Source organism: Piliocolobus tephrosceles, chromosome 13 (assembly GCF_002776525.5).
Source record: "Piliocolobus tephrosceles isolate RC106 chromosome 13, ASM277652v3, whole genome shotgun sequence".
Taxonomy (NCBI): Eukaryota; Metazoa; Chordata; class Mammalia; order Primates; family Cercopithecidae; genus Piliocolobus; species Piliocolobus tephrosceles.
This window is the reverse complement of record NC_045446.1, coordinates 55,353,990-55,378,796: the sequence shown is the minus strand read 5'-3', so window position 1 is coordinate 55,378,796 and position 24,807 is coordinate 55,353,990. Positions and strand designations below refer to the sequence as shown.

Sequence of the window (24,807 nt, the reverse complement as noted above, 5' to 3'; positions counted from 1 at the left end):
TCCTTCCTTCCTTCCTTCCTTCCTTCCTTCCTTCCTTCCTTCCTTCCCTCCCTCCCTCCTTCCCTTCCTCTCTTCCCTCCTTCCCTTCCTCCGTTTCCTTTCTTCCTCAGGGTCTTGATCCTTGTCCAGGCTAGGGTGCAGTGACTCAGTTATAGCTCACTGAATCTCCAAACTCCTGGGCTCAAGTAATCTTTCTGCTTTAGCCTCCCAAACATCTGGGGCTACAGGCATGTGTCACTATACCCATCTTAATTATTTTATTTTTTAGAGATGGAGTCTCACTATGTTGCTGAGGCTGGTCTTTTTTTTTTTGGTAGAGACGGGGTCTCACTGTCTTGCCCAGGCTGGTTTCGGCTTCCAAAGTATTGAGATTTACAGGCCTTAGTCTCCACGCCTAGCCTCTAGGCTGGTCTTTTTTTTTTTTTTTTTGAGACGGAGTCTGGGTCTGTCTCCCGGGCTGGAGTGCAGTGGCCCGATCTCAGCTCACTGCAAGCTCCGCCTTCCGGGTTTACGCCATTCTCCTGCCTCAGCCTCCCGAGTAGCTGGGACTACAGGCGCCCGCCACCTCGCCCGGCTAGTTTTTTGTATTTTTTAGTAGAGATGGGGTTTCACCGTGTTAGCCAGGATGGTCTCGATCTCCTGACCTCGTGATCCGCCCGTCTCGGCCTCCCAAAGTGCTGGGATTACAGGCTTGAGCCACCGCGCCCGGCCTAGGCTGGTCTTGAATTCCTGGCCTCAAGTGATCCTCTCGTCTGAGCCTCCCAAAGTACTGGGATCAAAGACATGAGCCACTGTGCCTGGTCTTGTTTCTTTTTTATATATATTCAAGTCTCATTTATCTTTTACTAGTAAAGTTTACATTTTCCCATTTTTAGATAAGAATCTGCCTTCAAATCCAAAATTTTACTATGTAGTTAAGTGGCCTTTAGGAGTGATATTAATAAATTCTAGAGACTTGGTTATGTGTATTAGAAAAACAAATTACACTAGGAAATTGTTTTAGTGTGTACACAATTGGAAGCAGTTAAACTCTGGAATTGGTCGAAAAATTTAAAATATCACTAATTTAAAAATTATATACTTGGGGCCAGCCACGGTGGCTCACACCTGTAATCCCAGCACTTTGGAAGGCCAAGGAAGGTGGATCATTTGAAGTAAGGAGTCCAAGACCAGCCTGGTCAACATGGTGAAACCCTGTCTCTACTAAAAATACAAAAAAATTAGCTGGGTGGTAGTGGCATGCACCTGTAATCTCAGCTACTGGGGAGGCGGAGGCAGAAGAATTGCTTGAACCTGGGAGATGGAGGTTGTGCTGAGCCGAGATTATGCCATTGTACTCCAGTCTGGGCAACAGACTTGAGACCCTCTCTCAAAAAAGAAAAAAAAAATTATGTTCTTGGAATAATTGAATGAGATTCTGTAGTGCATGGCATATGGTGGTTTCATCTGCTAGATTTCGAATGATTAGTTCATTCTGTCTTTGCTAGAGTATCTATTCTGGCTAGAGTAGACTGAATCATGAGATCCTTACAGTGCAGTACCAAGTTCTGTTTTGTTGGGGCAAAAAATGTTTATCATTCCAAATCACATAAGCATATATATCCCATTCTTTACTTAGAATGGAAATATTCAGAGATTGCATCCAGAGACATTGGGACTGTTGTGTGGTCTTAATGTTGGTCTCCGTTCTGTTTTGGAGAAAAAGAACCAAAATTCTGTAGTAGTAATAACCTGGATTTTCTTGGTCCTAGTTGACTCTTTTTTTTTTTTTTTTTGAGACAGAGTCTCACTCTGTCGCCCAGGCTGGAGTGCAGTGGCGCGATTTCAGCTCACTGCAAGCTCTGCCTCCCGGGTTCCCGCCATTCTCCTGCCTCAGCCTCCCGAGTAGCTGGGACTACAGGCGCCGCCACCTCGCCCGGCTAGTTTTTTTTTTGTATTTTTAGTAGAGATGGGGTTTCACCGTGTTAGCCAGGATGGTTTCGATCTCCTGACCTCGTGATCCGCCCGTCTCGGCCTCCCAAAGTGCTGGGATTACAGGCTTGAGCCACCGCGCCCGGCCAGTCCTAGTTGACTCTTTATCGTAGGTGTAGTTTATCTTAAAATGTTGGCTCACGCCTATAATCCCAGAACTTTGGGAGGCCAAAGTGGGCGGATCACAAGGTCAGGAGATCGACACCATCCTGGCCAACATGGTGAAAACCCGTCTCTACTAAAAATACAAAAATTACCTGGGCATGGTGGTGCATGCCTGTTATCCCAGCTACTCGGGAGGCTGAGGCAAGGTGAATCGCTTGAACCAGCGAGTCAGAGGTTGCAGTGAGCCAAGATCGCCCTACTGCACTCCAGCCTGGCGACAGAGCGAGACTCCATCTCATAAAAATACCTTGTTGAGGCCTGGCGCGGTGGCTCAAGCCTGTAATCCCAACACTTTGGGAGGCCGAGGCGGGCGGATCACGAGGTCAGGAGATCGAGGCCATCCTGGCTGATATGGTGAAACCCCGTCTCTACTAAAAAAATACAAAAAACTAGCCGGGCGTGGTGGCAGGCACCTGTAGTCCCAGCTGCTCGGGAGGCTGAGGCAGGAGAATGGCATAAACCCCGGAGGCGGAGCTTGCAGTGAGCTGAGATCTGGCCACTTTACTCCAGCCTGGGCGACAGAGCTAGACTCCGTTTCAAAAAAAAAAAAAAAATAGGCCGGGCGCGGTGGCTCAAGCCTGTAATCCCAGCACTTTGGGGGGCCGAGACGGGCGGATCACGAGGTCAGGAGATCGAGACCATCCTGGCTAACACGGTGAAACCCCGTCTCTACTAAAAAATACAAAAACACTAGCCGGGCGAGGTGGCGGGCGCCTGTAGTCCCAGCTACTCGGGAGGCTGAGGCAGGAGAATGGCGTAAACCCGGGAGGCGGAGCTTGCAGTGAGCTGAGATCCGGCCACTGCACTCCAGCCTGGGCAACAGAGCGAGACTCCGTCTCAAAAAAAAAAAAAAAAATAGTTCGTTGAGGGGTATTTTAATATATAGTCTTAATCTATTTGAAATACTATAAGATCGAATATTTAATTCCTAAATTAAAGCAAACTAGAATATAAAAATCCCAGTTCTGTCGGTTATCCTTGTTCAAATAAGTACAGGACTCGAGATAAGAATTGCTAATTAGAGACGATCCAGTGTTTTGCAGAATTTAAGAATTAATTTTGGACAGTTTCCCTTTACAGTACATCTTACACATTTGTGATTCTGTTGTCTCCCTCTCTCTGAAAGTGCTGGGTAAAAAGCGTTGCTAGCAACCTAGATTTTGCCACTTCATCAGTTTGTTAACTTGTCAAATAGCAATGTGCGAAGGTAGCAGTATGATAACTGACGGAAAAATAGTAATCTGTAATTTCTGAACACAGTAAATTCTCCCATAACATAATTTGAATTTGAAGTGGTATGGGATTGAAATACTTAAATTTATAGATTAAGAACCTTTGTATGCTATGATTTTTCTGTGATAAGAATTGGTTTTTTTATTACTTTTGTGTGATGAGTTGTAGAAGCTATGTTGGGGTGTGTATGATGGTTTTGTCTTGAGAGGCTTCATTTAGAAAACTGATTTGATTTAACTCTCCTGTAGAAAACAGGGTAAAAAGTGTTGTGACGTTAAAAAAACCAGTTTTCTCTGGGGTTATTTGCAGAATTTTCTTACGCTATGTGGTTAGTAATAACTTTGTGCATGATTGCTGTAACTGAGTGTTCAGTTTGTGCATTATCAACTTTAAAAATAATTTAATGTAGTATTTTGTTAATGAAAGCATAGCTTTACAAACAGTGGTCTGAAATAAATACTTGAAGTATGAACACTTAAGGGATTTTCACGGTACTTTCACAGTAAACATTCTTTTGTCAAACTGATCTGTATTTTAGGTGTTATCTATTTGAAAAATATGATAACACAGTATTGGCCTGATCGAGAAACAGTACCAGGGGATATATCCCCTTATACTATTCCAGAAGAAGATCGCCATTGTATTCGAGAAAATATTGTAGAAGCCATTATCCATTCTCCTGAGCTCATCAGGTATGTGTTTTTAAAATTTACCCATTTCTGCAGGGATGTAACTTTCAGGGTTTTTTGGTTTTTGTTTGTTTTTGTTTTTTTGAAATGGACTCCCTCTCTGTGGCCAGGCTGGAGTGCAGTGGTGCGATCCTTGCTCACTGTAACCTCTGCCTCCTGGGTTCAAGCGATTTTCCTGCCTCTCAGCTCCCCGAGTAGCTGGGATTACAGGCACACAGCACCACGCCCAGCTAATTTTTGTAGTTTTAGTAGAGACGGGGTTTTCACCATGTTGGCGAGGATGGTCTCGATCTCCAGACCTCGTGATTCAACTGCCTTGGCCTCACAAAGTGCTGGCATTACAGGAGTGAGCCACCTCACCCGGCCTGTGTTTTGTTTTTCTGGGGGGCTTTTGAGGTCTTTTCAGAACATATAGCCCTGTTTTTTTTTTTTTTTTGTAGCAGAAAACTTCCCCAACAAATGCTATTATAGGAGAATGCCTTAGTCTTTTTTTTTTTTTTTTGAGATTGAATCTTGCTGTGTTGCCCAGGCTGGAGTGAGGTAGCGCAATCTCGGCTCACTGCAACCTCTGCCTCCCGGGATCAAGCAATCCTCCTGCCTCAGTCTCCCAAGTAGCTGGAATTACAGGCGTGCACCAGCATCCCTGGCTAATTTTTGTATTTTTAGTAGAGACAAGGTTTTACCATGTTGGCCACGCTGGTCTGGAACTCCTGACTTCAAATGATCCACCTGCCTAGGCCTCCCAAACTTCTGGGATTACAGATGTGAGCCACCATGCCTGGCCTGTAATTTATTTTCTTACTACGGTTTGATTACACATTGATGAAACCAAAAACTTCATATAAAACTTGTGGGCCGGGCAGAGTGACCTCAGCCCCCTGAGTAACTGGGATTACAAGTGTGCACCACCAGGCCCAGCTAGTTTTTGTGTTTTGGGTAGAGATGGGGTTTCATCATGTTGGCCAGGATGGTCTTGATCCCTTGACCTTGTAATCTGCTGCCTGGGCCTCCCAAAGTGCTGGGATTACAGGCGTGAGCCACCGCACCTAGCCTAATTGATGTTCTTAAATGAAACTTGTTTATTGATGATAGGAATGAAAAATAAAACACCTGTATTTGTAACATTTGTTGGGTTTTGTTTTGCTCAGTGACTTTTCTGAATCATATATATTCTGTGCACATCTAACATCACATGGTTTTTTTTTTTTTTGAGACGGAGTCTCGCTCTGTCGCCCAGACTGGGGTGCAGTGGCCGGATCTCAGCTCCCTGCAAGCTCCGCCTCCCAGGTTCATGCCATTCTCCTGCCTCAGCCTCCCGAGTAGCTGGGACAAAGACTCCCGCCACCTCACTCGGCTAGTTTTTTGTATTTTTTTAGTAGAGATGTGGTTTCACCGTGTTAGCCAGGATGGTCTCGATCTCCTGACCTCGTGATCCGCCCGCCTCGGCCTCCCAAAGTGCTGGGATTACAAACTTGAGCCACCGCCTCCGGCCCACATGGGTTATTTTGAAATCAGATTTTGTCTAAACGCTATTTTCCTTTCTATGAGTTAGCAAAATCTTACCTAGTTAGGATTTTTTCCTTACTGTTTATTTTTGGCTTTCAGGGTACAGCTTACTACATGCATTCATCACATCATCAAACATGATTATCCAAGCCGCTGGACTGCCATTGTGGACAAAATTGGCTTTTATCTTCAGTCCGATAACAGTGCTTGTTGGCTAGGAATTCTTCTTTGCCTTTATCAGCTTGTGAAAAATTATGAGTAAGTGTTTCTTTCAAATCCTGTAGAGCTTTGAGAAGTAGGAAAAGTTGGGAAAATTTAAGCCAGTTTGAACATGTAAAATTATCGATAATAAAATTAGTGAATTATATGGTAATTTCAATTTATTATCTTCTTTTTGAAGTAGCATTCTAACTCTGCAGTTTCTTTATTCTATTAAGAAACTCCTTGTGTCCTTTTTTCTTAATCATTGTCTCTTTACCTATTCAAAAACTAAGTTATCGCTAAAGCTGGGCTCCTCAATACGTGCTGATAAAAGTCCTTCAGATAAGTTTTCTAAAATGTGAAGGTGATCAGAATACATTGAGGATTAAAGCTCTTTATTACTTGTGGCTTTTTTTCTTTGAGTTTTTATCTCAATTTAGGAACCTCCCTCTGATTCTTTAAGAATTCATTGGAATTTCATGTGATCTTCTTTAATCAGTGTGTTTTGGGGGATTCACACCTATTTCATTGTTGGCATATTTAAGCAGATTATAGTTCATATATGTCATTAGTATTAGGAAAAAAAGATTTTAGGCCAAGTGGTTATTTTAGATCTTGTTTTAGGGATCAGGAAAAAAAAGATCTAACCTGGAAAGTTGAAGTATAGCACTGAGAGTGGTAAGCCACATGTTGAAGGAGTTTTTTAAGTCTGTAGTTGATAGGCACTTGAAAAGGTTTGATGGGATATTATGAGGAAGGCATAAGGAAGAATTTTATACCATGATGGTGACTTTATTGCCAGTCCTAACAGCTACACAGATGCCATTGTGAGCCCTCTAATTCTAGGACTTGTAGTTAGCCTCCGATACCCTCTTTGGGTCCCATCTCAAAGTGACTGATGAACTGCTGCTTTTGTTCTCCGAGCAGGAGAGAAACAATACCATTTACAGCATTGGTACTGTTGTTTTCTTGTGTTCCCACCAGATACCCATCTTCCTGCTAAGGAATGTTCCAGCTGTTACAGTTCTGTTACAGTTTAGTCTGAGTGACTAAAATTGGAGAGAATAAAAGCAATAAGCTGTCAATATCATTGAGGAGGTTCAAGTCCCTCCTGTCCCATAATCTTAGCAGGAGGGAATATGACAGGGATTTTTAAATGGGAGATACAGGAGGCTGCCACATCATTGGAATTCAGTTCATTTTCAGCCAGTGTTTCGTTGTGAAGCACAAGGTGTTCACAAGGGATCTGTGTGGACTGAAGCAGTTCTAAGAAAATTTATGGAAAAATTGGAATTTGTGGTGGTCCTCAGGAGCATAGATCTCAGGAAATGCTTGTCAGTTGAAGGAACACAAAGAACATATGAAGAGGAAGGCGTGTCACACCATATGGAGTGGTATGAACAAAGAAAGAGACGGAAATGTGAGAACCTGTCTTTAGTGGGTAGTGAGGAGACTGCTTAATGGTATTGATAATTTCCAGTGAGAGGTTGGGAATAATTTTGTACTGGTAAATTGGGACCATGTTAAAGAGGGTTTTGAGTGCCAGAATGGGAAATTTGGATGTGATCTTTTAGATACCAAGAACCACTGAAATTTTTTTTTAACAGAATAGTGATAAGACTAGTATTTAAGGATTTTCTGTGAGTATGGTTCTCCAGTTTGACACATCACAGCCTTGTGGTAGTAGAATTTTATTAGTGTCATATTTTCATACTTTCAGGAATGTTCAGGTCTTACAGGGTAGTAATAAGTTTGGTACCGTAATTTTTTACTCATTAGCTTAGATTAACAACTAGTACCACTCAACTCCCAGTCCACCATTCAGGGTATTGAGGGAGGTAGGAGAGAATATCTGATGCAGAACAAGTATTTAAAGTCTCTTAGGGTGGGTGATGGACCTGTGATGCATAAATAGAGAGAGCTGCATCATATTAGTTAGTGTTTAAAGGGAATTTTGTGTATAATTGTAGTTTGTATAATCAGATTGGAGAGTACAAATGGCTTTCTTTTGTGAATTGTTGCTATTTTATCAACTCGAAGGTATAAACTTTTAAAATGTACGCTAGGTATAATTTCTTAGCACATTAAAGTAATATTTGAAATAATTTGTCAGTAGATTGTGTTAATAGCTTTAGCAGTCATTGTTAATGTGAACATTCCTTTTTGTATTTTTTATTCCTGGTGATTTACTTTGTTACTCATTTCAACTGATAGGAAAAAAAATCTAGCTTTAAAAAGAGTCTCCCATTATCATTTTAAAATGTACTCACTCAATTCTTTGTATTTTCTCTCTTAAGGAAGAGGGGTACCAATAAATACAACTGGGATGTGCTATGGAAAACCAAGTTAAAGCTGTTCTGATAGTATCTATTCCAGAAAGATAAGCTGTGGCTCTTAGAATAATGATTTCTATAATCAGTAATCTGTATTTTACAAATTTAGGCTGCCTATTGACTCCTTAATAATGGAAGCTGGGGCTGGGAGCAGTGGCTCATCCTGTAATCCCAACACTTTGGGAAGCCGAGGCAGGCGAATCACTTGAGCCCAGGAGTTTGAGACCGGTTTGGGCAACATAGTGGAACCCGTCTCTATCCCTCTCTCTGCGGAAAAAAAAAAAAGAAAGTAATCAGCCAGGTGTGGTGGCACATGCCTGTAGTCCCAGCTACTCAAGAGGCTAAGGTGGGAGGATAGCTTGAACCTGGAAGGTTGAGGCTTCAGTGAGCCATGATCACCACTGCACTCCAGCCTGGGTGACAGTGAGGCATTTTCTCCAAAAATAAATAAAAAAAAGAGGATACTGGAAGTGCTTTTGTATAGTTATAAATTTGATTTTTTTTTTTTTTTTTTTTGAGATGGAGTCTCTCTCTGTTGCCCAGGCTGGAGTGCAGTGGCTCCCTGTAAGCTCTGCCTGCCGGGTTCATGCCATTCTCCTGCCTCAGCCTCCCGAGTAGCTGGGACTACAGGTGCCCACCACCACGCCCGGCCAATTTTTTGTGTTTTAGTAGAGACGAGTTTTCACCGTGTTGGCCAGGATGGTCTTGGTCTCCTGACCTCGTGATCTGCCCGCCTTGGCCTTCCAAAATGCTAGGATTAGAGGCGTGAGCCACCGTGCCCAACCCTCAACAGGCTTTTTAACAATATATATATTTTTTGAGATCGAGTCTTTCTGTCACCCAGGCTGTAGTGCAGTGCCACAATCTTGGCTCATAATTGATAGCCTGTTGGTCACATTTTGTTGCCCTTTGGGTTAATGGAAGAACTTCTGGTTTATGATGCTTTTAGAAATAAAATATTTTCTTTCTTTTTTTTTTTTGAGACGGAGTCTCGCTCTGTCACCCAGGCTGGAGTGCAGTGGCCGGATTTCAGCTCACTGCAAGCTCCGCCTCCCAGGTTTACGCCATTCTCCCGCCTCAGCCTCCCGAGTAGCTGGGACTACAGGCGCCCGCCACCTCGGCCGGCTAGTTTTTTGTATTTTTTAGTAGAGACGGGGTTTCACCGTGTTAGCCAGGATGGTCTCGATCTCCTGACCTCGTGATCCGCCCGTCTCGGCCTCCCAAAGTGCTGGGATTACGGGCTTGAGCCACCGCGCCTGGCCGAAATAAAATATTTTCTGCTTTATGTATACCACTTCTGCCTTAATGCTGTTGGTATGTAAATTACTTAAGGATAGTAATATATAATCAGTTTTATTTATCAGCTGCTACTATTTACACAAATATAATCGAATACTTCCTAACCAATTTAGAAAAAGAAAAATATCTAGAACAAAACTGTAAAAAGAAAGCATCTTGAATAAAACCTTGAGTAAAGATTATCTAGTATTTTCTGAACATTTATTATGAGGTCCGTAACCTACTCCAGTTGCCTAGGTTCATGCCTAACTATGTGATACTGAGAAAGATAGTTAATGTCTGTGCCTCAGTTTCCTCAACTATAAAAGTGAGGATACTCACGTGTGCCTTGAAGATTATTGACCTCATAATACATATTCAGAAAATACTGGATAATCTTTACTCAACGTTTTATTCAAGATGCTTTCTTTTTATGGTTTTGTTCTAGATATTTTTCTTTTTCTAAATTGGTTAGGAAGTATTTGATTATATTTGTGTAAATAAATGCATAGTTTAAATATATATAAAATTGTGGAAATAAATTCTTACAGAATTAGTTTGTATTCCTACTCAAAGGTATAAAAAACCAGAGGAGCGGAGTCCATTGGTAGCAGCAATGCAGCATTTTCTGCCAGTTCTAAAGGATCGTTTTATCCAGCTTCTTTCTGACCAGTCTGATCAGTCTGTCCTCATCCAGAAACAAATATTCAAGATCTTCTATGCTCTTGTTCAGGTAATATCTATGAAGCAGTTACTATATATATAAAGTTAATCTGTCATTTACCATGTTAAGAATTAACAAAGAATTTCAGCATTTGAATAATAGTTAATTTGAAAATCTACATTAAGTGGACGGTTTTCTAGCAAAACATAAATTGCCAAAATTATAAGTCTAAACAAGCATACTTCCTGCCCAAATACATAAACAAACCTAATGAATCTTTTGTTTTTTTTTTGAGACTGTCTTGCTCTGTAGCCCAGGCTGGAGTGCAGTGGCGTGATCTCGGCTCACTGCAACGTCCTCCTCCCAGGTTCAAGCAATACTCCTGCCTCAGCCTCCTGAGTAGCTGGGATTACAGGCACGTGCCATGGTGCCTGGCCAATTTTTTTATTTTTAGTGGAGACAGGGTTTCACCATGTTGGTCAGGCTGGTCTTGAACTCCTGGCCTCATGATCGCCTGCCTTGGCCTCCCAGGGTGCTGGGATTATAGGCATGAGCCACCGTGCCAGGCCCCTGATAAATCTTAAATTGCAAGTGGGCAATGTCTAATTCTCTTAAACCATCCACTGCAACCAAATTAGTCAGTTTAGAAACTGTCTTTCACCTTAAGAATTAATGAATCTGGGCCAGGCGCGGTGGCTCACATCTGTAATTCCAACACTTTGGGAGGCTGAGGTGGGTGGATCACCTGAGGAGGGAAGTTTGAGACCAGCCTGACCCAACATGGAGAAACCCCGTCTCTACTAAAAACACAAAACAATTAGCCGGGTGTGGTGGTGCATGCCTGTAATCTCGGCTACTCGGGAAGCTGAGGCAGGAGAAAAGCTTGAACGTGCGAGGTGGAGGTTGCGGTGAACCAAGATCATGCCACTGCGCTCCAGCCTGGGCAACAAGAACAAAAACCCGTCTCAAAAAAAAAAAAAGTTAATGAATCTGAAAACCAGTTACTTGATTACAGTTGAAGTCTAACACATACTTAATATGCAAAATATACATAGATTGTCTCAATACAAAACCTATTCCTAAACTTGTCACAAAAACACTAAATCAGTGGGCTTTACTGGTGCACAGTAATGGCTTTTATTATTTCTGTATGTTGTTCTAAATTTTTCTAGGATAAAAGATACCCACTAAAGAAATGGTTGGGTGGCCGGGCGCGGTGGCTCAAGCCTGTAATCCCAGTACTTTGGGAGGCCGAGACGGGCGGATCACGAGGTCAGGAGATCGAGACCATCCTGGCTAACACTGTGAAACCCCGTCTCTACTAAAAAATACAAAAAACTAGCTGGGCGAGGTGGCAGGCGCCTGTAGTCTCAGCCACTCAGGAGGCTGAGGCAGGAGAATGGCGTAAACCCGGGAGGCGGAGCTTGCAGTGAGCTGAGATCGGGCCACTGCACTCCAGCCCAGGTGACAGAGCAAGACTCTGTCTCAAAAAAAAAAAAAGAAAGAAAGAAATGGTTGGGTCAGTATTCGCAGTGAAATGTAATTACTTGTAAAACAGATTTTTAAAAACCAGGAAAATTCTGGTTCTTTTTGTTGTACCGTGTACCATAGAAGGGTTTATCTCAAGTCATACCATTACATTAAAAACTCTCATTTAAATAGATCAGAGCCAGGCACAGTGGCTTGCACCTGTAAGCCTGTAATCCCCGTTATTCTGGAGGCTGAGGTGGGAGGATTGCTTGAAGCCAGGAGTTCAAGGCTGCACTCCATCCTCACAGAGCAAGACCTGGTCTCTTAAAAAAAAAGAAGAAAGATCTATGGCTTCACCTCCACTAAGATTGTACTTGCCTAACTCTATTCCTTGGTTGGAGTTTGTATATCTTTGCTAGATCTTTAAAGACATTCAGATATCTCCCACTATGAATCTAAGGGCACCTTAATGCCATTCTGTTGGACTCTTACATGATTCTTTTGTTAAGTAATTTGAATAAACACTAGTCTTTTCAATATTTTTTCTAACTTTGAGGATCATAACTTTTGGATTAAATAATAGGTCTTTTTGAAAACTATCATAGGGCATAGGGAATAGGACAAAGTAGTTTCTCAACTCATTCTTTGAGACTAGCATACCCTGTTGTAAAAATATAGCCCCATCTCACTTGTGAAAATAGATGTCCTAAAATCCCAAATTGGATATCTGTTTTATTGGTCTACTGAGAGATAGGATTTATCCCAGGCATACAAGAATGGATCGACAGTAAGAAATTAATTTTTTAATTAACCCTTACATCACATTAAAATAGAGACCTGTAACCATCTTTATGGATGTCAGATAAAGCATGTCATAAAATTAAATAACCATGTCTGCTTTGAAAAAAATAAACAACTGTTAGAATCCTAAAATAGAATCTTTCTTAACTTGATGAAAGTTGTTCATTAGAAGTCTACAATAAATATCACACCTTATGGTGAAAATAAGATATCCCAGTAAAATACGAATATGGCAAGGATACCCACTCACTGTTTACCATGATAGATAACAAGCAAAGGAATTTGCCTATATACTAAAAGTAGGAAATGTGGATTGAATGAAATACTTTTGGTAGGCATTGTGAAGAGTAAAAGAAGTGGGATTTTCTTTAGCAAGGATTTTGAAATATTAATTCTTGACTTTTATTTAGTATACACTACCACTGGAACTGATAAACCAACAGAACCTGACAGAATGGATAGAAATTTTAAAGACTGTTGTGAACAGGGATGTACCTAATGTAAGTTTCTATATGTTCTCTTATATTACTAAATATAAATATTTAATGGTCTTTTGAAGACTCTAACTGGTGTTTCCTGTAACATTCTTTATGAACTTTTATAATATGTGATGTGTTTTTCTATAGATTAGAGATACCTTTTCATCTGTTTACATATGCATTATATATGTACATTTACTCAGTGTAAAGAGTTGTAAAGGGTGTTTTTAAAAATGTATTATTGGTTAAGTGCTTCTGTTATCCTTTTGTTTCATCCTAAATCTTCTGTTTCTTCTCAGTTCTTAAATTAAGAGCTCATAGCTGGCTCTTAGCCTAGTTAATTTGTCAGATGCTTGCATACAGAGGAAGAACTTGCTTTACAAATTGGCCAAACTTTGTAGTTATGTTATTTTCTCATAATAACTTTATTGAGAAATAACTCACATACCATAAAATTTATTCTTTTAAAGTACAACTTGGTAGTTTTTAGTACATTCAGAGTTGTCCAGTTGTGTTATTTTTATAATCAAAATTTTTTAAATTACTACAATTTTTCTTTAGTCTAGTTTTCTTTTTTTTTTTTTCGAGATGAAGTTTCGCTCTTGTTGCCCAGGCTGGAGTGCAGTGGTGCAGTCTCGGCTCACTGCAACCTCTGCCTACTGGGTTCAGGCGATTCTCGTGCTTCAGCTTCCCAAGTAGCTGGGACTACAGATGTGTGCCACCAAGTCAGGCTAATTTTTGTATTTTTAGAGAGATGGAGTTTCACCATGTTGGCCAGGCTGGTCTCAAACTTCTGACCTCAGGTGATCTGCCCACCTTGGCCTACCAAAGTGCTGGGATTACAGGCGTAAACCACCACGCCCAGCCTATAGTCTAGTTTTCTAGAGATATAGGGGAATTTACAGATTACTGAATACCCTGTTTTGTTGTGTTTTGTTTTGTTTTTTTGAGACAGAGTCTTACTCTGTCACCCAGGCTGGAGTGCGGTGGTGTGATCTCAGTTCACTGCAACCTCTGCCTCCCAGGTTCAAGCAATTCCCTGCCTTAGCCTCCCAAGTAGCTGGGATTACAGGTGCCCGTCACCATGCCTGGCTAATTTTTTTATTTTTCATAGAGACAGGGTTTCACCATCTTGGCCAGGCTGGTGTTGAACTCCTGACCTTGTGATCCACCTGCCTCAGCCTCCCAAAGTGCTGGGATTACAGGCGTGAGCCACCGCGCCCAGCCTACCTAGTGTGTTTTATGTATTGTTATTAATATATACTCATTTAACCCTCAAAATTCTTTTTGACTTTTATTTTAAACTTAGACATGGGAGGGTTATGTAATTTATCCAATATAATATTGTTAATCGCATAAGTGAGACCAAAGTCCTATTTTGTAGTTTAATTTTTTTTTTTAAGATTTGTTTCAAAAAGATTTACGAACAATGCATAAGAAACAACATTTCTACACACTCCATAGGAAACTAGTTTGGTGTGTATTTTTCTGTGCACATTTAATAGATATTACTTTTAAAGGTCTCATATACATATTGTGTGCCCTTTTTTGTAGTATAATTTATAATCTGTGCACCAATTATAGATAAACAATTCAGTGAGTTAACACAATTATACATACCTACATAACCATCAGAATGTTTGCTCATGGCTGGTTCTGGTCATCTCTGCCATCATCTCATTTCCCGCACAATAGATTTCATCTGTTTTAGAACTTATTAAGTAATCTTTTGTTCCTGGCTTCTTTCACTTAATATATTTATAATATTCTTTCATGTTGTGTAGTGGTATTTATTATATTTTATTGCCGAGTGGTATCCCATTGTATAGATATATCACAATTTATGTATGTTGATGGACATCTCGGTAGTTTTACTTTTTCAGTATTATAGGTAAAGCTATGAACATTGTTTTTTTTTTTTTTTGAGACGGAGTCTCACTCTGTCGCCCAGGCTGGAGTGCAGTGGCCGGTTCTCAGCTCACTGCAAGCTCCGCCTCCCGGGTTTATGCCATTCTCCTGCCTCAGCCTCCGAGTAGCTGGGACTACAGGCGCCCGCCACCTTGCCCGGCTAGTTTTTTGTATTTTTTAGTAGAGACGGGGTTTCACCGTGTTAGCCAGGATGGTCTCGATCTCCTGACCTCGTGATCCGCCCGTCTCGGCCTCCCAAAGTACTGGGATTACAGGCTTGAGCCACCGCGCCCATGAACATTCTTAATGTCTTTTTGTGGTCACATGTTTTTCACACTCTTACATAAATATCAAAGAAAGGAATTGGGTCATAGGGTAGGTGTATGTTTTACTTTGTAAGTAGCTTCCAAAGTGGCTGTAGCATTGCTCTCACTAGCAATGTATGAGAGTGTTCACTTGCTCTGTATATTCACTTCCTTATCCTACTTGAAAAATATGTTATGGATAGGCTGGGCGTGGTGGCTCATGCCTGTAATCACAGCACTTTGGGAGGCTGAGGTGGGCGGATCATGAGGTTAGGAGATCGAGACCATCCTGGCCAACATGGTGAAACCCTGTCTCTACTAAAAATAAAAAAATTAGCTGGGCATGGTGGCGCGCACCTGTCATCCCAGCTACTTGGGAGGCTGAGGCAGGAGAATCACTTGAACCAGGGAGGCGGAGTTTGCAGTGAGCCAAGATTGTGCCACTGCTCTCCAGCCTGGCGACAGAGCAAGAGTCTGTCTCAAAAAAAAAAAAAATATATATATATATATGTTATGGATGTCTTAGGTTAATATATAATGATCCAGTTCCTTTTTTCAGTGATTGTGTAATAGTCTTTTATGGATCTTCCATAATTAAACGTTCCCATATTAATGAATGTTCAGGTTCTTGGCAATTTTTTTCATTACAAATAGTTTTAGAATTAGTATTCTCGTACACAAATCCTTGCACATTTATAATTATATACCTGAAACTAGATTTCCGAAATGGAGTTTCTCATGCCCTTTCCATTATGAAATATACTGATTTTGATTAAGCTACGATTGTCGTGGCCTTGACTATACTGTTTAGATCTTGACTAAAATGTTTGGTTTTAAGCTTGTAGAAGAATTTTAAAAAGCATGTCTTTTATAACAACTAGTGAAGCAGTGAGGATGCCTCTTGGATTTAAATAGGGTTAATACTTTTCCAAGTCTAACCTTCTACTATGAAAGACCAACATCAGGCCGGGCGTGATGGCTCACGCCTGTAATCCCAGCACTTTGGGAGGCTGAGGTGGGCAGATCACGAGGTCAGGAGATCGAGACCATCCTGGCTAACACGGTGAAGTCCCATCTCTACTAAAAATACAAAAAATTAGCTGGGCATGGTGGGGGGATGCCTGTAGTCCCAGCTACTTGGGAGGCTGAGGCAGGAGAATGGCGTGAACCCGGGAGGCAGAGCTTGCAGTAAGCTGAGATGGCGCCGCTGCACTCCAGCCTGGGTGACAGAGCAAGACTCTGTCTCACCCAAAAAAAAAAAAAAAAAAGGCCAACATTAGAGAAGCATTCACATTTTTGTCAATCTGTTCTCATCTCATGCTGTTTCTCCTGTATTGTGTTACCTCTATCATTAAATAAGTGTCTCTTTAAAGGAAACACTTCAAGTTGAAGAAGATGATCGACCTGAGTTACCATGGTGGAAATGCAAGAAGTGGGCCTTACATATTTTAGCAAGACTTTTTGAAAGGTAATCTCATCCATATATGGTGCTTTAAATTAATTTATTAAGGTTTTGCTTTAAAGTGCTGGCATAAAGCATTATAAAGAAACAGTGGGCATTTTGATGTTCTTTTAGATATGGAAGCCCTGGCAATGTTTCCAAAGAGTATAATGAATTTGCTGAAGTATTTCTGAAGGCATTTGCTGTTGGTGTCCAGCAAGTAAGTCTGTTTTTAGTTTTTCTAAGTGGAAACATGGTATCTTTAGGTTAGTTTATATATTGCTTATTTCTAGTTTCTTTGACTTCTAAAGAGTGCATGTTTGGACCCTGTACCAGGTCTCAAACATTTTTGGTCTCAGGATCTCTTTATGTTCAAATTTTTTATGATACCATTGAGTTCTCATTTATGTGAGTTAGACTTAGTGATATTTATCATTTAGAAATTAAAATAAGAGTAAGCAGTTCATTTAAAAAATAATAACAGGCCTGTTACATGTTAACAGAAACTATTTTTTTTTTCTTTTTCTCTTGTTGCCCAGGTTGGAGTGCAGTGGCACAATCTTGGCTCACTGCAGCCTCTGCCTCCCGGGTTCAAGGGATTCTCCTGCCTCATCAGCCTCCCGAGTAGCTGGGATTATAGGCATGTACCACCACACCCGGCTAATTTTGAATTTTTAGTGGAGACGGGTTTTCTCCATATTGGTCAGGCTGGTCTTGAACTTCTGACCTCAGGTGATCTGCCTGCCTCGGCCTCCCAAACTGCTGGGATTACAGGCGTGAGCCCCCGCGCCTGGCCCATAATTCTAATTTTTGCTTGAAACCTCAAATTTTAACACCAGTAACATATTGTCAGCAATTTTCCTTGAAATGATGTACTCATTTTATTCGTTTTTGAGAAAAATCTGCCGTATTCATAAATAACTATTGTCTATCAGTTGTTCTTTCAAGCATAATGTAGTGTTTCATGGAATAAGAGACGATTTCAGCTTGCAACTCAATCTCCCAAGTGTTGTAACCATTGTACTTTGATATGTAGTAGAATGGCTATATGTATACTTCTCATTGAATAATCATAATTTTTCTTGTCATTAAATATATTCTTGGCTGGGTGCAGTAGCTCATACCTGTAATCCCAGCACTTTGGGAGGCCAAGGCGGGCAGATGATGAGGTCAGGAGTTCGAGACCAGGCTGGCCAACATGGTGAAACCCTGTTTCTACTAAAAATACAAAAATTAGCTGGGCGTGGTGGTTGTGCCTGTAATCCCAGCTACTGGGGAGGCTGAGGCAGGAGAATGGCTTGAACCCGGGAGGCAGAGGTTGCAGTGGGCTGAGATCATGCCACTGTACTCCAGCGTGGGAGACAGAGCAAAACTCTGTCTCAAAAAAAAATCTTAGGAGGCCGGGTGCGGTGGCTCAAGCCTGTAATCCCAGCACTTTGGGAGGCCGAGACGGGCGGATCACAAGGTCAGGAGATCGAGACCATCCTGGCTAACATGGTGAAACCCCGTCTCTACTAAAAATGCAAAAAAACTTTAGCCGGGCGTGCCGGCGAGCGCTTGTAGTCCCAGCTACTTGGGAGGCTGAGGCAGGAGAATGGCGTGAACCTGGGAGGCGGAGCTTGCAGTGAGCCGGGATTGCGCCACTGCACTCCAGCCTGGGAGACTGGTTCTGTAAGAATATGGCTGTAAAGAATACAGTGACTTGGCCAGGAGTGGTGGCTCACGCCTGTTATCTTAGCACTTTGGGAGGCTATGGAAGGCAGATTACCTGAGGTCAGGAGTTCGAGACCAGCCTGACCAACATGGAGAACTCCTGTCTCTACTAAAAATACAAAATTAGCCGGGCATGATGGCGCATGCCTGTAATCCCAGCTACTCAGGAGGCTGAGGCAGGAGAATCACTTGAACCTGGGAGACAGTGGTTGCGGTGGGCCAAGATCGTGCCATTGCATTCCAGCCTGGGCAACAAGAGCAAAACTCCGTCTCAAATAAATAAATAAGTAAATAAAAATACAGTGATTTTAATATCATACTCTCTTGATTCAAATAACGCATCAGAACATTTAACACCATGGTTTTGTACCATTGATGTAAATACTCATTTACTCAAAACACAGTTTTTTTAAAAAAAGAAAAAGATAACATTATTATGAAAGTAGCTTTAAACTAGTAGATCCTCTGAACTAGTCTTGGGGACCACTAGAGGTTGTGGACCACATTTGCATTATCGATGTTCTGAAACATGAAGTAGAGTGAGAACTATTGACAGATGCTAAATAGGCAGTGACTGTTTGGGGTAAGGTTTTCCCAGAAGATGGCTTTAACAAGATAGGGTTTTCTCCTAATACTGTGATTTTTCAGTAGGTAGCATATGGGTTAGGTGTGATGGCTTACACCTGTAATCCCAGCACTTTGGGAGGCTGAGATGGGAGAATCGCTTGAGGCCAGGAGTTAGAGACCAGCCGGCACACCGTAGTGAGACACTGTCTCTAACAACAACAACAAAAACACCAGAAAAACGAAGATAGCATATAGTTTTCTCTTCTTTTCTTAATCAGGAATGAGTTAAATTATTTTTCAAAGTATACAGTTGTTTTTCTTGATGATGAGCTGGACATTAAGATATGTGTTAACTGTTTTTACTGGCTTGTAAGTGGTTGAAATTTCTATTTGAACATTGATTTTTGATCGAAAATTTTTTCCCAAGGTTTTATTGAAGGTGTTATATCAGTACAAGGAGAAGCAATATATGGCTCCTCGAGTTTTACAACAGACATTAAATTATATTAATCAAGGAGTTTCTCATGCTCTCACCTGGAAGAATCTGAAGCCCCATATACAAGTAATAATTTTTATCTGAAATGTTTGTATAGCAAATATAATAGAAATAACATCAATTGCCATAAAGGTTGAAAAATTGCATGTTTGCTGAGTTATGTTACTTAGTCTACTTCTGGTGATTGTTTTGAGAGTGTAGCAGAAAAAGGAGAGAAAACACTCTGACATAAAGTTATGAGAGTTATTTTGTGAATATCCAACTTATCTTTTAAAATCCAAAAGTGTTGTCTTCAAACTTGTAATTTAAGTTCTTACTATTGGACTATGATTATATTTTATCATGTAATTTGGAGTAGCCAAGGAAATTTATTTCACCAGATTCGTTTCTACGATAAGTGACTTACCTGCTATTTCTATGAATAATTTATGTGCTTTATTTAGAGCTGTAGAATTTTATAGACTAAATTATATATATTTAGAATACTTAATTGCGACCTATGTACATGTATATCTTATAATTATTTATTACAGAGAGGGGAAGTTTGATAGTTGATCTTAGAACACATTAAATGCATTACTAACGTTTGATATTAAGCTTTAAAATACATATAGTGTTACTTTGGTTTTAATACTTAAAGGAAATTTGAAGGTTTAAATTTGAAATTTGATGGCTATTTTCTTAACTTTTAAATTGCAGGGCATTATCCAAGATGTTATTTTTCCATTGATGTGCTACACAGATGCTGATGAGGAACTTTGGCAAGAAGACCCTTATGAATATATACGCATGAAGTTTGGTGAGGAATTTTCACATTTTTAGAAACAAAAAATGTCAGTAATTAAGATTACAGTGATTGTGTGTAGCCAACCTGGGGGTATTATGTATCCTCTTTGGTGTTTTAATGTAATTGATCCCTTGTGTAGTCCTTTTTGGGGCTATTTATTAATTATGATATTTGATAATGATAATCTTATTTTTAGCAGACACAAATTCAGTACTGTTAAGTTTTTATTACTGAATGCCAAAACTGTTAGATATTTAAGATTACACCTCAACACTAAATGTCTCAACTATACTTTTGGATCTTATGTTAGCCATCATATGAGTGGGAAATGAGAAAACACATCTTGGAAGCTGGAGTCACATGAAGTCCTTGCACAGAACTAAAGAATTGTAATTTGGCTAATAATGTTGAGTATTGATTGGTCCTTCTTTCCAAGTCATCTGTGCTTTTTGCAGCTTGTACTTTTGTGACTCTGTTGTGAAAATTGTAACATCAGTAGTGTTTCATACGTATGATTTAAACTGCTAAGTTCTGAGTTAACAAAAACAAAAACTATTAGGAGGAATTAATGGATTAACATTTAATATGCATAGGCCAGGTGCGTTGACTAAGGCCTGTAAATCCCAACATGTTGGGAGGCCTAGGTGGGAAGATCGTTTGAGGTCAGGAGTTTTGAGACCAGCCTGGCCAATATAGTGAAACCCCATCTCTACTAAAAATACAAAAATTAGCTGGGCATGGTGGCAGACACCTGTAAACCAGCTACTTGGGAGGCTGAGGCAGGAGAATCGCTTGAACCTGGGAGTTGGAGGTTGCAATGAGCCGAGATCGCCCTACTGCACTCCAGCCTGAGTGACAGAACGAGACTGCATCTCAAAACAAACAAGCAAACAAAAACATTTAATTTGTACAGAAAAGACATTGAGTTCTGCTTTTGCAAAATTACAAGGGGATCTGGGATCATTTTCATACCACATGTAGAGATTAAGCAATTTTTTTAATGCTTTGGTGAAGAAATTAATATTTATTGTCTTAATTTTAAACTTGTTCTCTAGATGTGTTTGAAGATTTCATTTCTCCTACCACTGCTGCCCAGACACTTTTGTTTACAGCCTGTAGTAAGAGGAAAGAGGTAGGCTTATTTAATGTTTAGATAACTTTTGCTGTATTATTTAACATTTATTCAACTATACACTCAGTTTTACATGTTAGTCATGTGAGTTGTTTTGTTAGTATGTTTTTTAAGGACTGTCGGCCTATTCAATAACAGTATTTTTCTCTTTTAATCTAGGTACTGCAAAAGACTATGGGATTTTGTTACCAGATTCTTACAGAACCAAATGCTGACCCTCGAAAAAAAGATGGAGCCCTGCATATGATTGGCTCTTTAGCTGAAATACTTCTAAAGGTATTCTTTAGTGTGTTTGTAGGTGCATGAGTATGCAAGTAGTTTTTAAAAATAAACAGCCAGCCAGGCACAGTGGCTCACTTCTATAATCCCAGCACTTTGGGATGCTGAGGCAGGCAGATTGCCTGAGCCCAGGAGACCAGTCTGGGCAACATAGTGCGACCCTATCTCAGGCCAGGTGTGGTTGCTCAGCCTGTAATCCCAGCTATTTGGGAGGCCAAGGAAGGGGGATCACCTGAGGTCAGGAGTTGGAGACCAGACTGGCCAACATGGTGAAACCCCGTCTTTACTAAAAATACAAAAATCAGCCGGGCATGGTGGTGGGCACCTGTAATCCCAGCTACTTGGGAGGCTGAGGCAGGAGAATCACTTGAACTCAGGAGGCGAAGGCTGCAGTGAACCGAGATCATGCCACTGCACTCTACGCTCCAGTCCGGGTGACAGAGACTAAAAATAAAAATAAAAAATAGCAGCCTTATAGAGTGTACAACTCAGTGGTTTATTCACAGTTGTATAACTATCACCCCCAGAAGGAACTCTGTTATACATTAGCAGTCACTCCACATTTCACCCCAAATCTCCCAGCCCTAGGCTACCTATAGTCCACATTTTTTCTATGGATTTGTTTATTCTGGATATTTTATATAAATGGAATCATATAATATGTAGCCCTTTTTGGGTGACTTAATTTGGTGTAATGTTTTCAAGGATTATCCGTGTTGTAGCATGTTTCAGTACTTTTTCCTTTTTGTTGCCAAATTATATTTCATTATATTAATATACCACATTTTATTTACTCATTCATTAATTGTTTCTACTTTCTGGCTACTACAAATGTTGCTGTGAACATTTATGTTTAAGTTTTTATGTGGACATATGTTTTCATTTTTCATGGGTATGTACCTAAGAGTATGAATTGCTGGTCATAATCTGAGACACCGAAGGACCATTTTCCAACATAGCTATACCATTTTATGTTTCTACCAGCAGTATATTTTATTATAGCCATCCTAGTGAATGTGAAGTAGTATCTCTTTGTGGCTTTGAAACTTTTCATGTGCTTATTGTCCATTTGTATATTTTCTTTAGAGAATATCTATTCAAATTGCTTGCCCCAAAAACATTGCTTGCCTTTTTGTTTGTTTGTTTGTTTTTTTGAGATGGAGTCTTATTCTGTCACCTAGGTTGGAGTGCAGTGGTGAGATCTTGGCTCGTAGCCACCAGTCTCCCGGGTTCAAGTGATTCTCCTGCCTTAGCCTCCCAAGAAGCTGAGCTTTCCGGCCCCACCTCCCTATATGCTGGAGTGCAGTGGCACAGTCTCAGCTCACTGCAACCATGAGGATTCTCATGCCTCAGGTGCCCACCACCAGCCTTATTTTTGTATTTTTAGTAGAGATGGGGTTTTGCCAAGTTGGCCAGGCTGGTCTCGGAACTCCTGGCTTCAGGTGATCCGCCCGCCTCAGCCTCCCAAGGTGCCAGGATTACAGGCGTGAGCCACCAGGCCTAACCCTTGCTCATTTTTAATCGGGTTATTTGTCTTTTATAATTGAGTTGTTAGAAATCTTTACATTCTAAAGCCAAGCACTAAATATTCATAGAATATTTAGTCATTGTATCTTTTATCTTTTCGTTTTTTGGAAATGGAGCCTCACTCAGTCATACAGGCTGGAGTGCAATGGCGTGATCTCTGCTCACTACAACCTCCACCTCCTGAGTTCAAGCGATTCTCCTGCCTCAGCCTCCCGAGAGGGACTGCAGACATCTGCCACCACAGCAGCTAATTTTTGTATTTTCAGTAGAGATGGGGTTTCACCATGTTGGCCAGGTGGTCTCGAACTCCTGACCTCAGGTGATCCACCCATCTCGGCCTCTCAAAATGCTGGGATTACAGGCATGAGCCACTGCACCTGGCCGTCTTTCATCTTTTCTATACGTGTCCACCCATCCTTCTCTTTGTTTATAAAGTATATATTAAAGACATTCTAATCATTTGTGGTATAGAAGGCTGAGAATTAAGTGAGTTCTCTTGGCACGTTCAGGTTTATCTATTCTTACCTTTCACTCAGCTTCACTTAGGGATAATACCTTACATAGGCACAGTTATCAAAAACATGAAGTTGATTTTGAGTTGATACTATCAACTAATCTATGGACCTTTTTAAAATTTCACAAGATTTCCCACTGTGCCCTTTTTTCTGTTCCATGACCCAGTCCAGGGTCTCACAATGCATTAAGTTGTCATATTTGATTAGGTAAGTGTTGATATATAAGTGTCTTACATTTTTAATGTTGATTTAATGTGCAGTTTAAGGAACTCTTGTAAAAAGCTTCTTTGCACTTAGAAAATACTCACCTTGAATATTGAGAGTTCCTTTTTAGAGAATCACTTGAACCCAGGAGGTGGAGGTTGCAGTGAGCCAAAATTGTACCACTGGATTCCAGCCTGGGCGACAGAGTGAGACTCCGTCTCAAAAAAAAAAAAAGAGTCTGCCTTTTTAGATAGCCAGTTTATTAGTTTGAAAGCAGGATTTTTCTCAGGTTATGTTATTTTCAACCAGAAATTTTCAACCAGAGAAGTTTTTTAGTTATAAAAGTTTCATAGTAACAAATAAAATTAACCAAACTTATAACACTCAAGCACTATTGCTGGTAAGATTTGGCATAATGGCTTTCTAATCAAGGAATATAAAAGCATGTAAAAATGTGTTTAGTGGTTTTTGGTAGTGAAGTTCTGGAATAAGAAAATTGGGCGCGGTGGCTCAAGCCTGTAATCCCAGCATTTGGGAGGCCGAGATGGGCAGATCACGAGGTCAGGAGATCGAGACCATCCTGGCCAATACGATGAAACCCCGTCTCTACTAAAAAATACAAAAAACTAGCCGGGCGAGGTGGCGGGCGCCTGCAGTCCCAGCTACTCCAGAGGCTGAGGCAGGAGAATGGCGTAAACCCGGGAGGCGGAGCTTGCAGTGAGCTGAGATCCGGCCACTGCACTCCAGCCCGGGCGACAGAGCAAGACTCCGTCTCCAAAAAAAAAAGAAAGAAAGAAAGAAAGAAAAAAAGAAATTCAAGAAAATTGGTTGTGGATTCTGGGGTTCAAAGAATGAGCATAAATATATGTAACATTAATAGTCATTTTTAACAGTGTTATATCTGTTTGGAAATTGAGATGATTATATTTGGAACTGTATCAAAATAACTGTTGTTTATATTTACAGAAAAAGATCTATAAAGATCAGATGGAATACATGTTGCAGAATCATGTATTCCCTCTCTTCAGCAGTGAACTAGGCTACATGAGAGCAAGGGTATGTTTTAAAGCTGCATTATTTATATACTTTTGTCTTGTAATGAATGATTCTGTGGACTTTTATATTGAAACTTTGAAATGTTCA

General features: G+C 40.6%; 1 protein-coding gene across 1 annotated transcript in view; it reads left to right on the top strand.

Moving 5' to 3' along the window:
• The window catches only part of IPO7 (importin 7), a 64,930-nt gene that overhangs the window by 23,151 nt on the left and 16,972 nt on the right, over positions 1 to 24,807 (top strand). The window contains exons 3-13 of the mRNA XM_023189823.2: positions 3,908 to 4,061; positions 5,664 to 5,822; positions 9,953 to 10,109; positions 12,722 to 12,811; positions 16,377 to 16,471; positions 16,580 to 16,664; positions 19,152 to 19,286; positions 19,920 to 20,019; positions 21,063 to 21,139; positions 21,299 to 21,415; positions 24,631 to 24,720. Coding sequence (XP_023045591.1) covers positions 3,908 to 4,061; positions 5,664 to 5,822; positions 9,953 to 10,109; positions 12,722 to 12,811; positions 16,377 to 16,471; positions 16,580 to 16,664; positions 19,152 to 19,286; positions 19,920 to 20,019; positions 21,063 to 21,139; positions 21,299 to 21,415; positions 24,631 to 24,720 — 1,259 coding nt within the window. The remainder of the gene's footprint in view (positions 1 to 3,907; positions 4,062 to 5,663; positions 5,823 to 9,952; positions 10,110 to 12,721; positions 12,812 to 16,376; positions 16,472 to 16,579; positions 16,665 to 19,151; positions 19,287 to 19,919; positions 20,020 to 21,062; positions 21,140 to 21,298; positions 21,416 to 24,630; positions 24,721 to 24,807) is intronic.